This window comes from Aspergillus ibericus (assembly GCF_003184845.1).
Source record: "Aspergillus ibericus CBS 121593 unplaced genomic scaffold BO80scaffold_38, whole genome shotgun sequence".
NCBI classification, from domain to species: domain Eukaryota; kingdom Fungi; phylum Ascomycota; class Eurotiomycetes; order Eurotiales; family Aspergillaceae; genus Aspergillus; species Aspergillus ibericus.
In genome coordinates, this window is record NW_020292136.1 from 138224 (window position 1) to 155070 (window position 16847).

Genomic DNA, 16847 nt, shown 5'->3' on the forward strand with positions numbered 1-16847 from the left:
GTCACTATCATCTTAAGCCAACAATAGCTGTTCTTGTGATGAATAGAATGCGATAGATAAGACATGGTACAAGAATAAAGAACAACCACACTACGAACATTCCACGCACGACAGGACCTACCAACCACACCCACACGATACTACCAAGACAAAACAAATCAATTCACACACCTAAGCTACACTCCCATCCACAGCTCATCTCCTCTGCACAATCGGCAACTCACTCATCACGCCCGCCATATCAAAATTCTGCGCGGCCAACATATACGGAAACCCGACCTTCTTCGCCCTCCCCACCCACTCCACCGCATGTTCCGTCTCCACCATATCCAGCGTCAAGCCCGTATTATATTCATCCATATACGCCTTCCACTCGCCCATCTGCACCCTTACATCCGAGTGATGATGATGATACCGCACCGTCACTCCTTCCTCCATGGTACTGGTAATGAGATGATCCCGGAGTTTGCGCGCTAGATCTTCCAGGACGATCAGGTCGATGTGCCCTTTGATGCTTTCCCGGGTGACGTGTAGGCGTAACGTGCGGACGACGCGCAGGAACTCGGCGAAGACGGTCGTCGTGGAGATGGTTTGCACGGGCCCGACGGGGGCGGGGCGGTGGAAGTACACCGGGATGGAGAAGGCATGGGAGGCGTTTTCGAGGAGTTTCTCGACGGCCCATTTAGACGCGAGGTAGCCTTCTGTTCCGTCGGTGGGCGGGGTGCCGGTGGCGGTAGTCTCCGGGTAGCTGTCTTCGGTGTGGCCCGAGAAGAGGTGGATGGCGGCCGAGGACATGAAGTGGATAGGGATTTGGCGCGGAGCGGCCAGGCTGACCAGGACTTGGGTGGCGAGGACGTTGGGTCGGCGGAGGACTTGGTAGTTATCCCAGAGGGAGCGGTTGGCCGCGCTGTGGAGGATCACGTCGGCTTCCGTGGCGAGGAAGGTGAATTGCTCGGGGGTCAGACCGAGACGTTCGTCCAGCAGGTTTCCGGGGAATTGCACGATTTTGTCGGATTCGATGGCGAGTTTGCGGGGCCCGGGGCCGTCTTCTTCGTTGAGGCGGACGGCGACGAGGTAGATCTTGGAGATGCGGTCGTCGGCCACCAGCTTCTCGAGGACGTATTTGCCCGAGTGGCCGGTGGCGCCGGTGTAGATGACTCGGAGGTCTTTGCCTGTTCGTCTGGGGGGAAGGGGCTCAGTGGAGGGAAGCGCAGGGAGAGGGAGGTTCGGGGGCACGGCGGTTTCGGCGGCCCAGTCGAGCAACACCTCGGAGGCAGTGGACTCGATGCGGGCGGCCATCTTGCGGACGGTGTGCGCCTCGGCGAAGTCGATCATGGCCAGAACCGCGTTGAAGGTCTCTCGGATCAGATACTGCAAGGGGATGAGAAGTAGGGAGTTACCGCCCACTTGGAAGAAGTCCAGGTTAGGGCCGACAGGCGCGGAATGCATCAAGTCCCGGGAGAGCACCACTTCCCAGATGCGGAGGAGCTCGGTCTCCAGGGGAGTCAGATCTTTGGCACTGTCCGTGGCATCGGATTCGCCCTTGGGGAGTGGAATGGCGCTGATAGCTTTGCGATCGATCTTGTTATGGCTGGTCAGCGGCATGCGGTCCAGCGGGATCATCATCGCCGGGACCATGTATTGGGGAAGGGGCAGGTTGTCCAGGAGTTGTTGGAGATAGACGTCGCGGTTGGGGATGGTGCAATCGCGGGAGAAGACGACATGCGCCACGAGGAACTCGGGGTCGCCGCGCACGGAGACAATCACCTCGTCCAGGGCTGAGGCGCTGGCACGCCAGATGGCATGTTCGATCTCGCCGAGCTCAATGCGGAGACCGCGCAGCTTGATCTGGGTGTTGCCATCCATGCGTCCTTCAAAGAGGAGAGCCCCGTCGGGACGCAGGCGGCCCTTGTCTCCGGTGCGATACATCCGGGTCCAGCCCTGACTGGTCCAGGCCTGGGGCGCAAAGGCATCGGCCGAGAATCGATCCTGGGTCATGGCATCCAGCCCGAGGTAGCCCTGACTGACGCCCGCGCCACCGATGCAAATTTCACCCGGCATTCCCACGGGTAGCGGCTTCATGGCCCGGTCGACCACATAGAGCGAGTAGTTCGGGAGCGAGCGTCCAGCGGGGATGATCTCGTCGGCAGCTTCCTCGCCATAGGGGATCTCGATGGCATGCGACATGACAGTGATCTCGGCCGGGCCGTAGGTGTTGATCAGACGAAGGCCTGGTTTCTGAAGGGTTCGGAATTCTTCCTTCAGACTGGGCTTCAGCTCCTCCCCTAGACTGAAGCCGTACTTCCAGTTAGCTGCAGCGGTCAGATGGTCGGCACCGAAGCGGATCCAGTACGAGTACTCGGACGGGGTGGCCAGGGTGTAAGTGATGCTCTCTTCCTGAATAGTTTGGGTGATCTGGACGGCGTCTCCGCGCTTGGGCTGGCTGATGATGCACAGCGTGCCACCGTTCGCTAGTGCGGTGAAGATTTGGTGCAGTGACAGGTCAAAGGTCAGGGCACTCTGCTGGAGCACGGTTTCGGCCCCGATGGAGAACTGCTTCGTGGTGACCTCGATCACGTTGCGGATCGCGCTATGGGGAAGCAGCACGCCCTTGGGGGTTCCGGTCGATCCACTGGTGTACAGGATGACAGCGGTGGCATTGGGCACGGCGCGGTTGGGGACCATGGAGGCCGTGTCGGGCAGAGCGGCAAGCGTGGTGACGTTGATCAACTTGGTCGTCTCGGATGCCAACGGAGTGGCATATTTGGCCGTGGCCTTGTGGGTCAGAATGACCTTGGGCTGGCAGTCTTTCAGAATAGCCGCCAGACGAGGCATGGGACTGCGCAGATCCAGTGGGACGTAGACAGCTCCAAGACGCAGGATGGCAAGCAGCGAGCAAATGGTGGCTGCAGTGGGTTGCTGGAACACGGCTACCCGATCTCCATCGCTCACCCCAGCCTCAAGAAGGGCCGTGGCGATCTTGTTGACCTCGGCCATCATATCCTGGTAAGTGAAACGGCTACCCTCGCCGTCCTTGAGGGCCAATTGGCTGCCACGAGTACGAGCAATATCCTCCACACGCTCAGACAAGGTGGCGGGCCACTCCGAGGCGAGATAGGGGCCTAGCAATGTCAACATGGGGGGTTTAACCATCATGTATAGGGCATAGCTTACCTCGCCCCAATTCCGCAGCAGCCTGAACCTCCGACTCGTTAAAGAGCCCCGGCTCATTCAACCGGAGGGCAGGGTTACTTGAGAAAGCTTCCAGGAGATTGACGTAAACCTTTAGCATCGTCTCCACCTCGGCTTGGCCATAGAGGTACTCCTGAGCATTGATCGTGATGAACGAACTGCCACCCGCATTCTCCATGATATCCAGGTTAATATCATAAGCATTCTTACCATATGACCAATCCAGCCGCTGCACCTCGACATCACCGAGCGTCAACCGCTCCTGGATGCCCGGGCGGTAGTCCATGAAGACCTGGAACAGGGGGAAATGGGTCGATGATCGCTCGACCTGCAAGTTGTCCAAAACAACATTGAACGGCAGGCGGGAGTGCTCGAGGGCTCCGTACGCGGACTTGCGGGCCTCCTTGACGGCCTCTCCGAACGTGGTCGAGAGTTTCGATTTGAAGCGCAGGGGGAGCAGGTTGACGAGGATGCCCATGGTGCGGTGCAACTCGGCATCAGCGCGGTTGGAGTCCGCAATACCGATGGCCAGCTCATCGACATCCAGGAAGCGGAAGAGCATGGTCTTGAACACAGCCAGGTAGAAGTGGAAGGCCGTGGCCTGGAAGTTCCGGCACCGGCGCTTGATACGCGCCACCAGGACGGGCTCAATCCGGATGCTGGTCGTGCTGAAGCTATACGTGCGCAGCGGCGCGCGGACCTTTGCCTTCGCGAAGGGCAGCAAAGGCAAAACAGGTGGGATGGTGGCGAATTGTCTGCGCCAGTAAGCCACCTCGCTCTTCATCTTGCCGGTTTCCACGTCCTCGCGGAGCTGGCGCGAGTATTCGGGATACTGGATCGGCGTGGGCATCTTCTCGCCGCCGCCGATCCGCATGAGCTCCTGCAGGAATCCGGTGAAGCCAGCGCCGTCCATGGCGATATGGTGATAGCCGACAATCAGGTAACTCAACCGGGGAGACTGCTCCAGGAGCAGAATGCGCATCGTCCGGCCCGATTCGAGATCGTACACATGCTTGTCGAGCTGCTGGTACGCGGTCGTTGCCTCCTCGGCACGAGTGATCTTACGGCGCTCCAAGCGCAAGGGAGAAGTCTCCAAGATGCCCTGCATAGGACGATTATCCTGCTCGAAGAAGCAGGTCCGGAGACCCTCATGCAGCTGCGCAGCGACTTCGACCGCCTTGGCCAACTCGGCCGGGTGGGCATCTCCAGTCAGACTGTGAGAAAAGGTGATGTTGAAGGCGGTTGGGTCGTCAACCGAGTGTCGCAGGAACCAGAATCGAGCCTGGGCATAGGACATTGAATCGGATCGCATCACGACCGGCTCAAACTCCTCGCTCTCGCTCTCGACCCTGCAGTCATCGTACTCGGGCTCCGAGCTGGCAGCGGTTTCTTGCGTGACGCTCGCGCTCTCCGGGGTATCCAGGACGATACTGGGGACGGAGGCAGCCAGGTCATCCTCAGAGGGTGTGTTGGTGTCAGATTGTGCATCGACCTTCGCCTCCTCGTCACTGCTGGTCTGTACGTTGGGGATCAACTCGGGAGCCAGCTTCTCCAAGCCATCGGCGACCAATTCTACCACTGAAGCACCACCCAAGATGCGTAGCACGGGGATATCCACCGCCAGTTGCTTGGTGAACCAGGAGCGGGCCTCAACAGCGACAAGGGAGTCTACACCCAGTTCAACGAGGGGTGCGTGCTCATCCATATCCTCGGCAGGCAGTTGCAGCAGAACGATGAGACGGTTCGAGAAACATTCTACATATGGGTTCAGTCTACTATCCAAAACTGGGAATGGGCAGAAACATACCTTGAATGATCTGCCTGGCCTGGTCCTTGCTGGTAGCTGCAAGAAGTTGCACCTTGACCGGCGCCACCGATCGCTTGGACCCAGAATCCGCTCTGGCATAGTCCTGCTCGGAGCGCCAGAAGTGAGAGAACTTCGGGTTCGCACGCCAGGAGACTCGATCATCGACCACGGGGTCAATCATGCGCAACCCAGTGACGATTTCCGGATTGCAGCCCGAGTCGGGCGGACTGGCCAGGACTGCTTCCCCAAACATCTGCTGGAAGTCCGAGGTCGACAGCGGGTACGCTCCGTACGCGTGCAGATCGCCGGGCTTGATCTGGCCAGCACGAGTGATGTACCCGGCACCGATGATAGCGCCAATGTCCATCACTGATGCAGCCAGACCTCTTGCTCGGCGCTGGGCGGCCAGGGCAGCCATGAATCCGTTGGCGGCCGTGTAGCTGCTCTGGCCACTGTTGCCGACGATCAAGCCGAGCGAGGAGAAAAGGATGAAGAAGTCGAGGGGCTGGTGGGAGAACAGCTCGTCGAGGTACTTACTGCCCTCGACCTTGGGGCGCAGCACGGGCAGCATATTGTGGATTTCCATGTTGGAGAACATGATGTCCTGAAGCACCATGGCAGCGTTGGCCACACCGGCAATGGGGGGCATGGTCTCGCAGATGTTCTCGTAGACGGATTGCAAGGAGTTCTTGTCCGTGATATCCCTATCATTATAAGTGAGCAATGGTTAATGCAACAAGTCCAAGGCGGGGAAATACATGGAATAAATCTTGAGGTTGGCTCCCATATCCGCCAGCCTCTTCAGCCATTTCGGATCGATCTTAGGGTTCCGGCTGGTGAGAGCAATGTGCTTTGCCCCCAGGCGGACAAACCACTCGCACAGGGACTGTCCGAGGTCAGCAGTCAATACGATCAGGAAGTATGTCTTATCGGGGGAGAAGGAGACGAGGCGTTCAATAGGCTCGACATCCACAGGAACAGAAGCATCCGCCAGCCAGTCAACAATCTGGAAAGCGGGCTCCGCCGCGGCCAACTGAGGCACATGTTTCACGGCAACGGCGGTTACTGTATTGTCGAGAGCCACCGCATCTGCTTCCTGTGCGTAGGAGCAGGCCTTCTTCAGGAGATCTTGCCCAGCAGTATTGCCGGTCAGACTGGACCCGGAAGCAATGCGGGAGGAGACAGACGCCAGCGTGAGGACTTGACTGAAAGGAGGAAGAGTGGCCACCACGCGACGATGAATAGCATCCTGGGCAACATCTCTGGACAGATCCAAGAAACTGGACACTCCCGCAGGGAGGATGGTCCTCACGGCGCTCTCGAAGGCGAGAGGGTGAACGAATACTGAATCCGGGCCCGCGGCAGCAGGGTCATCGGTAACCTGATATGCTCGTCGTCCCTGCTCAGCAGCCCGCCGGGACAGGATAGCGAAGCATGCAGGCTCAACGCCACGAGTCAAGATTCCCTTTTGGGATGGAGTGGCAGAAATGGCGAGCTGAGCAAGTAATTCCCAGCCAACACGCTGAAGAAGACTCTGATCTCGGTCGGGTTGCACGGTGACCGAGACAGTGTGCTCCTTGGGGACTTCAATAAATGAAGCATTCGAATCCGACAGAGCAATGACGATCTGACCGGTCTCTTGGACCACTCCCAAAGAGACGAAGAAGTATCCCGCACCGGCCACGTTGACGGACGACAGAATGGAACAAGAGACACGGATGGAGACCAGCCCTGGCGTAGACGAACGAGCATCCGCAGCGAGGCGGAAGCCCGAAGGCTCAGCCGCAGAAATCGACACCTGTGCCGTCTCCAGAGCCATGTCCTGCCGGATCTGCCGTCTGCGGGAGTTGTAGCGATTGTTCTGGGCCTCATGCTCATACATACGTGGGATGAGCAACGCCTGGTCCTTGGTCACTCGCCATTCAGGCTCGGTCGACCATAGCATTTCCCCAGACATAGGGTCCTGCGCAGTCCAGAGATCCGTCGCGCGGAGGCGCAGAAGCATGCTACCGACGAGGTTGGCATCGACGACACCCTCCTGATCGCTGTCGAGGAACTGCAGTCGCATCTCGTGCAGCTCACAGCTCAAGGATCGACCAAGACCAACGGTCATGTTGGCGTACGGGTTCGCACTCTGACAGCCCCGTGTAATCCACAGCAGATTGCGGGCGTTCTTAAACAGGCCCTTGAGGGTCTGCAGCTTGTCGGCCGTCATGTCGAGGAAGATTGGCTCGTCCATCTCCACCAGGACCAGCACTGTGGGCGGGATGACCGTGTCCGGGGTGACCTCGGCCAGGCTCTCCAGGATGGTCGTGCTTGCAAACCGCCGACCCAGCACCTTGCTGATATCATTTGTCAACCGGGAACTTTCCAGCGTCTGACCACCGATGATTAATAGCTCGCCCATATGCTCGGCATCGGTGGCCTGGGAGTACAGCGGTTGGCGGAGGAAGTCGACACGATCGTCTAGGGCTTGCGCGACACCGACCGAAAAGGGATATGGCAGAGTGTCTGCTGGCATCACGATGGTATCCAGACCCGAGAATCCCGTCTTCTGGAGCACCGAGTTCCATTGCGCAGGCCGCATGGTAGGCGCCCAGCGACGGCTCGGCTCCTCACCTTGCCACCAACCGGACAGTCCACCCATGATGAAGCCCATGCGACTGGGTCTTTGGTCCGTGATCTCCAGGAGCACCAAGTAGCCGCCGGGCTTCAATAGGGCTCGCACCTGAGGCAGCACGTCCTCAATCCGCTTGGTGGCGTGGATGACATTGGATGCAAAGATGAGGTCGAAGGAGTGAGGTTCCATGCCTTGGCTCTGGACGTCTTTCTCCATATCAAAGGCCTTAAACACCATTTTGTGGGACAGATCGGCAAACTTCTCCTGCGCCTTCTCGAAGAAGGCCGTGGAGATGTCGGTGTAGGTATACGACCGGAAGGCAGAGCCGAGCTGGTCCAAGACGGTCCTGGTGGCACCTCCAGTACCGGCGCCTAATATCATCTGTCAGTCGTTGTCAGAGAAGGACACCAGGAGAACACTTACCAATCTCCATGATATTCAAATGGGGATAGCGGTGCGAGATCTGCTTGATGACGCCAGCCGCCCATGTGTTGGCCACATGGAAGCCCAATCCATCAGTATAAAAGTCGTTCAACATGTTATCCTTGGTCAGATGCTCCAGCGGGTTCGAGTGGCCTCGGACCACCGAGGGATAGGACTCCCCGACGGACCGCATAATGCGGAGATCGATGTCATCAGGGTATCTGCCTTGCGTTAGTACATGGCTCATCCCAAACGGAAGAAGAGGGCAGCCTTACTGCGCAAAGAGCTTGTGAATGTCTTCCTCGGTATCCTTGACCCATGCGGTCTCCGTATAAGACCGTTTCCCCCCAGCCACTTCCGCAACGAGATGCGCAGCAAAATCCAGCAGACGCTGATGATGGGGAGCCGCGGACCGCGCCTCCTCGGCAGAGATCTGGTAATGAAGCTGCTTGAGGTAGAAGTGCGCCACGCGTTCACAAGCATAGGCGCGCTCAATTTCCTCCGGAGTTGCGCGATGGTCTGCCAGAACGGATGCTCCATCCGCTTCCGCCCGCTTCCACACCATCTCGGAGAAGATGTTCCGGTCATCTGCCTGGGTCGCTTTGGTGAAAGGCACCGATGAGACACCCTCGACCTGCAACATGGCCTGCTGCCCGTCTGGGGCAAGGATCACCACATCACCCAGGGTCTCGTTCGCTGTGACGGTTTCAACCAGGGTGGCATCAAAAGAGAGCTCGAGAGGCATGTCATCCTCGGATACGCAATGGAAGGGGTTGACTCGGATGCGTCGAATGGATGTGGGAACGTGCAGACTCCACAGTGCGCCATCCCCGGGATAGCTCAATGCGGCAAACAGGGCCTGGAAGGCGATGTCCAGGAGAGCCGGATGAACCAGCAGTTTTTCGTCCGTCGGGATCTCAAATGTACCCGTGGAATGGTTCATCTTGCGCTGCAACGAAGTCATCGCACGGAACGACCCCGTGTATCCGTAGCCGAGCTGCGAAAGCGAGCCGTAGAAGTCATCCGGGTCGATATCCACCATGTTGGGCAACGACTCGGCGCGCGGAGGCATCGTGCCCGCCGTCGGGGCCCCCAGGAGCAGCGAGATACTTCCGCTGCCCACCAGGACGAGCTTCTCCGAGTCCTTGTTCGGGGGGGTCTGCACGGTGAACTGCGCTGAGAAGCTATCTCCCTCTCGGCGGGTGATGTTGGCCAAAGTGAGGACCGTTTCAACGCTACTGGCATCATCCGGGAAGGAGATGGACCGATGGATGGTGAGATCGGTGACTTCGACAACTCGGACGGGTTGATGCTCGCCGACCTGCAACAAGGCTGCTTCCCAGGCCATGGCCGCGTAAGCCGCGGCAGGGAAGACCGCCTGGCCTTGCAGCTGATGGCCTTTGAGCCAGGGGATCTCGTTCGGGATCAGGAAGTTGCGCCACTTGACCTCCGTGTCGGTGATGTCGCCGTAGGGGACACCCAGCAAGTTGTGGACAGGGCCAGACCGAAGTCGCTGGCTCTTTTCCGTACGAGACTCGTACCAGTAGGAGCGTTCGTGGTCCCAGGGATACGCCGGCAGGGTCTTCACAAAGGATACGGGGCTGCCGTCGGGGAAGAATCGTCGATCATAGGCAGCAAAGTCGACGGTGGCTCGGTCACAATGCGTCCAGGCCACGCCCAATGCCTCCGCAAAGGTGGTCACATCGTTCTTGCCGCGGGACAGCACGCCGGTGTACGGAGTTTTGCCCTGGGAGACATCCTGCATGGTCTGGGTGGCCGGGGCCTGCAGAGCCGGATGGGGTCCGACCTCGATGGCCAGATCGAAGGGTCCGCTGTGGGTGAGGGCGGCTTCCAGGGCCGTGGCAAACAGGACCGGCTGGGTCATGTTGGATTCCCAATACTGCGCAGCGAGGTCAGCCGGGCTGCCCACGATCTGCTCTCCATTGCGCACGCTAGAGAACCACACGGGGGCATCAGCGGGAGGCGTCTGGGGTACGATCTGGCAGGCCTTCAACGCCGCGACATAGGGCTCGGCACAGCGCTGCATATGATGCGAGTGGTACGCAGTATCTACCCTCAGCACGCGGGCGAACTTTTTCTCCTCCGTAAAGACCAGCTGGGCCTGTTCGATGGTGTCCTTGTCACCGGAAAGCGTCACACTGGCCGAGGAGTTGAAGGCCGCCACGCTGATACGACCCTCGAATTCGGGAAGCGCACAGAGTTCTCGAGCGTCGTCCAGCGAGGTCCCGGCCGCCATCATTGCTCCGGACTGTCCCTCCTTTCCACCGGCCAACTTCGCATAGAGACCGCGGTAGTAGGCAATGCGAATGGCGTCCGTGGCGGTGATGAACTTGGCCGCATACGCCGCGCCAATCTCGCCAGACGAATGACCCACGACAGCCCTGAAACGCACGCCGGCACTCTCCAGCATATCCACCAAGACAATCTGCACCGCCGTGCACAGGAGCTGTGAGACGGATGCCTGGCCGATGCGGCCATTGTCGTCGTTCATCATCTCCTGCTCGATGGAACAAGGAGGTCGGTCGCTGGGTGGGAGCTGGGCCAACGACTTGTCGAGAGTGCTGATGATCTTGCGCACTGTAGAGGAGCTCCGGAGAAGCTCTCGTCCCATGGTGGCCCATTGTGCACCCTGGCCGGTGAAGATGCCCAGGATACGATCTCCACGCTTGGAAGTCGACTTCACACCGACGGGGGTTTCTCCTGCCGCCTTCAATTTGGCCTGCACCTTGGAGATCAACTCGTCCGTATTCGCGGCGGTGATGGCGGACCGCACCCCGAATGTCGACCGCTTGGTATGCAAGGTCCATGCGACATCGCGAAGGCTGGGGGTGGAGTCACCCTGCAGGTAGTCCGCAAAGCGCTCCAGCATGGCTACCAAGGTTCGTTCGGACTGAGCCGAGAACACGAATGGAGTGGCGATCAGGGCACTGGCTCCATCGGTCACCGATGCTTTGGGTGGCTCGTAGCTTTCCAGAATAGCATGGCCGTTGCTACCACCGAAGCCTGTACAATTGTTAATATCATTTTGCGCTGGAACCAACCCCCCTGGCATAGTATGCTACTCACCGAAACTATTCACACTTGCTCGTCGTGGAGCACCCTGGGGCAGAGCAGGCCATGGCTTCAACGTCGTGGGAAGACGAAGATGCTTGGCGAAAGGAGCGACAGCTGGACTGAGACGATTAAACAGTAAGTTGGGCGGAACCTGTGCATTCTGTAGAGCCAGCGAGGCTTTCAATACACCGGCAATACCCGCGGCACCTTCAGTGTGGCCAATAACCGTTTTGATGGAGCCGATGTAGATATCATCCTCGGGGGTCAGACCCTCCCTCGAGGCGAAGAAAGCATCATTGACGGCCTCGGCTTCTCTCGGGTCACCCACCATGGTGCCTGTTCCGTGGGCCTCAAAATACTGAGGACGATCTTCTCTGCGGGAGAGATCCAATCCCGCACGAGCATAGGTCTGGCGGATGAGGTCTGCCTGTGCGGTACTGCTCGGCATGGTGATACCACGGGTCCGACCATCCTGGTTGATGCCGGTTTCACGAATCACGCACTCGATATGGTCCCCATCGGCAATGGCGGCGCTCAGGGGCTTGAGGATAACGGCGGCGACACCTTCACCGCGGGCGTAGCCGTTGGCATCCGCATCCCACATCTTTGCGCGTCCGTCGGCGGCAATCATGTTTAGGTTGCTCAACACGACATAGTTGTCTTGGGCAGTCAGCTGGATGAGCATTTGAGGGGAGGTGAAGGGGAGGGAGGTACATACGTGGACCGATGATTAAACTGGCACCACAGGCCACAGCGACCTTGGATTCGCCACTGCGCAGCGATTGCATGGCCAGATGGATAGCCATCATACTCGACGAGCAGGCCGTATCAATAGTCATGGAGGGACCATGCCAGTCAAAGAAGTATGAGATACGGTTGGAATGGATACTGCGGGATGTACCGGTACCAGCATAGGTAGGCGTGCAATCAACATCTCCCTGTATCACATCGGCATAGTCACAGCCCATCATGCCTACATAGACTGCAGTTGGGGACCCTTGCAGACCCTCAATGGTCAGGCCGGCAGATTCGATTCCCTCGTAGACGGTCTCGAGCAGCAGACGCTGCTGCGGGTCAATGGCATCAGCCTCAGCGGGTTGGATGTTGAAGAAGTGCGGGTCAAATCGGCGAATATCCTCTTTGATGAAGTGAGTGTACTTGGTGGTGCTGCTGCCATGCCGGGGGCCATCAGGATAGCGGTAGCCCTCCCAATTGAAGCGGTCCTTGGGGATCTCTGTGAGACAATCTCTGGGGGCTTGCAGCAGGTCCCAGAGACGGGATGGGCTGCTGGCTTCGCCGGGGAACCGACAGCCGCTGCCAATGATGGCGATGGGCTCGGGGGTCACAGATGAGGCAGTCATGGTAGGCAGATTCACGAGAAGGTGTGGGGGAATACTCTGCGAGCTTGATGGGAAATCCGGATGCTCTACGGTGCTGTGCTCCCTGGTTTATAGAGATGTTCCTCGGCAGCATGCGCTCGGAAGTGGAAACCGCCCCCAGTCGCCGGTGATCCTTCCACGCGACGAGGCTCTGCGTTGATTCCCTCCACGTGGGTGGAAAGAGCCTTGCATTCTGGAGGAATAGTACATGATGCAGGAGAAGCACTAGAATGGTTGTAGAAACAAAAAATGTAGATTGACAGCTCCGAGGGTGAATCCTGCATAAGCCCTAAGGCACGGCGCCCCACCGCCGATACCCCCGCCGATCTCACCCCCCACCGACCACCGACCTCCCCCCGATGCCCCAAACCCCTGTTTCTAATCCATTCACGTATGTACATTGACATCGGCTCACTCCTGGTGGGGAATGGCACACACTAGTTTCACCCCTGACACATCCTTCTGCCGCACGCGTTGAATAGCGTCCAGAATGGCCGGAAATCCCCCCTCCTGCACCTCAATCGGATGGGGGCGTAACAGCCCCTGGTCCAGCAACAACTGAGCCTCCCCATACAACTCCCGAGCAGTCTCACGCATGTTGGGGTCAGCGACTCGGTTGTATGGATTAGGCCACGCCACCTCGCGCCCAAACAGAGCTGGATGAAAGACCCAGTCGGCCTTGACAGTCGGACGCGTGGCCTTGACCCGCGAAGAACAGACCGCGAGAGACGTATACAGACCGCCGGCGCGGCCAATGGTGGCGTAGCAGAATTCCATGGAGCTGGTCTCCGAGATACAATCCAGCACGTAGCGCAAGCTGTTGCGCGTGTGACCGCGAATGTCGGCCACGCAGGTCGGCGATCGGTAGTCGAAGACCGCCTCCGCCCCTTTCTCTTTCACCAGGTTGAAGTTAGCGGGCGAACAGGTTGCGATGGCATGATGACCGGCGTGGCGTAGCATCTGTAAAGCGAGGGTGCCCGAGGCGCTACTGGCACCATACACCAACACGACCGCGGGTTTCTGTCCGGCTGTGTCTAGTCCCAGCGATCGCAAGGCTAGTCCGATGGTGCCCACCCCAACTGGAAGGCTGGCAGCCTCCTCCAGGGGCATGTCGGAGGGGACTTTCATCACCAGGTCGGCGTCTGCGGCGACGTACTGCGCAAAGGCCCCGTCGGTGGGCCGCAGAGGGTTCATTCCCTGCACCGCGGCACAGACCCGGTCACCTTCGCGAAGTTGAACTGCCAAGTCCACAGCTGACCCGATTGCTATGACTATTCCAGCCAGGTCGAAGCCTGCCGCGGTGTCCGTGTAGGCGAAATTGTCCACGGTATTGACATCGACGGGATTGATAGCCACGGCCGCAGTGCGAATGATGATTTGGTCGGGGGAAATAGACGGGATCGGATGATCGTGAGCGATAGCATAAGCTCCTAGACCAGCTGCTACGACGGCAGTTTGGCGTTGAGAGGGATTGATTGCCGGCATTGTGTCGATGGAGGTAGTTTCTGTTGGGAGGAGAAAGGGATTGCTCAGCCGAAGGGGATCTGATGCTGCTGCACTGCCTGTAAATACTTGATCCGGGCTTGGGCTTTGGCCCCATCGACCGGAAGGCTCCCAGGACCGACCTTGGGCACCGACAGGGGCAGGATCAGCGCCTACAAAAATGCTGGCCGGTCCCTTCCCGGGCGCCGCACGCGTGAGGCCTTCATCGGTACCCACCCTAACCAGCATGAGCGACTCCAAGGAAATTTCAGAATCTGCTCCGTCGTCAGACCCGTCGGAAGAGGCAACACCTCCTCTCAGTCCACTCCGTCTGAACATTATTGTAGCTGGGTATGTATGAGTCTTGGGATGCAATCGGGTTGCCAGTCAAGCTGACTCTCTTTCCTGGCAAACATAGACTATGGATTTCTCTCTTCCTCGCCGCCCTCGACAGCACCATCATTTCTACCGCGCTACTCTCCATCGCTAGCGACTTTCATGGCGATGATCAGTCGGGTTGGATCGTGACCGCGTACCTGTTGACATACAATGGTGACACCCCTTCGGCCTGACCTGCGGTACCCCTGACAAAACAATGGCTGATGTAGTGGGATGGGAACAGCCTTCGTCCTCATTCTGGCCAAACTTAGCGACGTGGTGGGATTGAAGCCGCTGCTGCTGGCCTGCAATGCTCTGTTTCTCGTTGCCTCGGTTGCCTGTAGTGTGGCAAGGTCCATGGAACAACTGTGAGTTGTCTTGTTTCGTAGACCGTCTGTCTGTGCCCTGACCGAGAGTAACAGGATCATATTTCGCGCCATCGAGGGTATCGGGGCGTCTGGCCTGTACTGCCTGGTCTTCATTGCAATCCTACAACTGGTCTCCCTGAGCAAGACCGGCATGTACTCGGGGATTATCAGTTCAGTCTTTGCTCTGTCCAACCTGGCTGGTCCTCTGCTTGGAGGAGTCATTGTCGACAACACCACATGGAGATGGATCTTTTACATGAAGTAGGTTGATTGATCCCCCTTATCTGTTGACATCGCGTAGCGTCTACTCACTACATTTCCGCCCACAGTATCCCTATCTCCTCCATAGCCATCCTCATTCTCGGCTCGATGATGCCTGCCCCAGCATCCACCAGTTTCCAGCTCAAAACACTCGCTAAACTAGACTGGGTCGGGGCGGTCTTGTCTGTATCCTGGCTGATTCCCCTTCTATTTGCTCTGGAAGAAGGCGGATCGCAATACACCTGGAAGAGCAGTGTGATTATTGGCACATTGACCGGAGGCATTGTGGGACTCGTCGCCTTCCTCGCCTACGAAGCCTGGGTACAACGATCCGCAAAGGAGGCCATCTTTCCTGTCCGATTCTTGTACGATTCCATGCAAGGGTTGCTGCTTTTGTGAGTCCTTCCTACCAAACTACTGAACCGATCGCGTAGCATCTCCCATGACCGAAACTGATTTTTTCTCTCTCAGAAACATCTTCTTCACCGGCTTCGCCTTCTACACTGCGATCATCACCCTACCGCAACGATTCCAAGCCGTCAACGGTGTCAGCGCAGCTAGAGCCGGTGTGCTAGAGCTAGCATTAACCCTATGCATGCCCTTCTTCTCCCTCGTTGCAGGCATGTCCCTCAGCAAACGACCGGAGTGGACTTATTCTGTGCTGATCTTCGGCTGCGCTTTTCTCCTCATCGCCACCGCATGCTTGAGCCATCTCCCCGTGCAGAAATCCGTGCCTGCCACCGAATTCGGATTCCAGGTCATCATGGGTGCTGGTCTGGGGATCATCTCGCCCACCCAGTACTTTGCGCTGAAAATCAGTTTTCTTCCGCGTGATACAGGTACGTTTGAGAGAAAGGACGACCCGGAATGTTTCCGAACCATGCTAACCATACATGTATAGCATCCGCAACGGGAGCCATGAACATGCTCCGTGCCATGGGAGGCTGTATCGGGTTGGCCATCACCTCTAGCATGTTAACATCCAAACTCGACGCCGATCTGCCCTTGTTTCTAGCTCCGGATCTAGTGGGTCGGGTTAAGGAGTCGCTGGACGATCTGAGCGGGTTGACGGCAGAGCAGGTGCTGAAGATCCGTGCAGTCTATGGAAAAGGGTATGATAGTGGATTTCAGGTCTTAATTGCGTTTGCGGGTGCGAATGTCCTCATTGCTGTCCTTCTGCTGTGGGCTAGTCGCAAGCGGGGAGGAGTGGATGGGATGTTTGAGGCGATTCGGTTGGCGTCGGAGAGTTAGGGAGGATATATTGTAGATGGTGGAAATGGAACCCGCGGTTCAATTATATAGTTTCCAATTTCCTTCTGCAGTACCGTGCTTCTCTACACACCAACATAATTTAACGCAACGCTCCAAAACTGTCAAGTCATGCGACCAACAGATTATATATATCAACTTTGGACTATCGGGGAATCTCACGGCATAGCAGCTGGCTCGTCTCTAGACATTTCTCTAGTATATTATCTCATGATAATTGTCAGGATCCTGAGTTTGTGTACCTCAAACTAATATATATATATATATATATATATATATATATTGTAAAAATACCCACTTTTTTGCAACAGGAACAGCATATATCGACGCTGCAATCATGTTCTATGAACAGCCCAAAATTCTCAAGTCTTAGCTTTATGTTCCTGCTAGATGAATAAATATATGTTATCTTCTATGCCATGTAACGTGGTTGAAGATCTCTGACTCCAGCAAGTTCATCTTAGTAGAGATTCACTATGTCCTCTAGAAAATATAGGCCATCTACATGCGACACCAAGGACTCAATGAAAAACTTCATGGTGTTCCACTGAGGACATTAATAGAAACTATCCACCACATCCAAGTGATTACAT

The 16847-nt window shown here is 57.4% G+C and overlaps 3 protein-coding genes across 3 annotated transcripts; 1 reads left to right on the forward strand and 2 right to left on the reverse strand.

The window, feature by feature from the left end:
• Window positions 1–171: 171 nt before the first annotated feature.
• On the reverse strand, window positions 172–12478 carry BO80DRAFT_480497 (putative hybrid PKS/NRPS enzyme EqiS-like protein; the record flags this gene model as incomplete). Its single annotated transcript, XM_025723343.1, has 9 exons — window positions 172–3122; window positions 3175–4947; window positions 5000–5703; window positions 5758–7990; window positions 8043–8263; window positions 8318–11066; window positions 11130–11388; window positions 11446–11790; window positions 11870–12478. The coding sequence occupies 9 exons, from the start codon at window positions 12476–12478 to the stop codon at window positions 196–198; spliced, it is 11820 nt and encodes a 3939-aa protein (XP_025572448.1). The 3' UTR covers window positions 172–195.
• Window positions 12479–12907: 429 nt separating this feature from the next.
• BO80DRAFT_362428 (zinc-binding alcohol dehydrogenase family protein) lies at window positions 12908–13981 on the reverse strand (the record flags this gene model as incomplete). Its single annotated transcript, XM_025716053.1, has 1 exon — window positions 12908–13981. One exon carries the CDS (start codon window positions 13979–13981, stop codon window positions 12908–12910), a length of 1074 nt encoding a protein of 357 aa, XP_025572449.1.
• A 244-nt stretch (window positions 13982–14225) lies between these two features.
• On the forward strand, window positions 14226–16236 carry BO80DRAFT_437222 (putative MFS multidrug transporter; the record flags this gene model as incomplete). The annotated part of the gene is made up of 7 exons (XM_025720994.1): window positions 14226–14329; window positions 14397–14530; window positions 14601–14724; window positions 14779–14985; window positions 15054–15380; window positions 15457–15824; window positions 15887–16236. The coding sequence occupies 7 exons, from the start codon at window positions 14226–14228 to the stop codon at window positions 16234–16236; spliced, it is 1614 nt and encodes a 537-aa protein (XP_025572450.1).
• Between the last annotated feature and the right edge of the window lie 611 nt (window positions 16237–16847).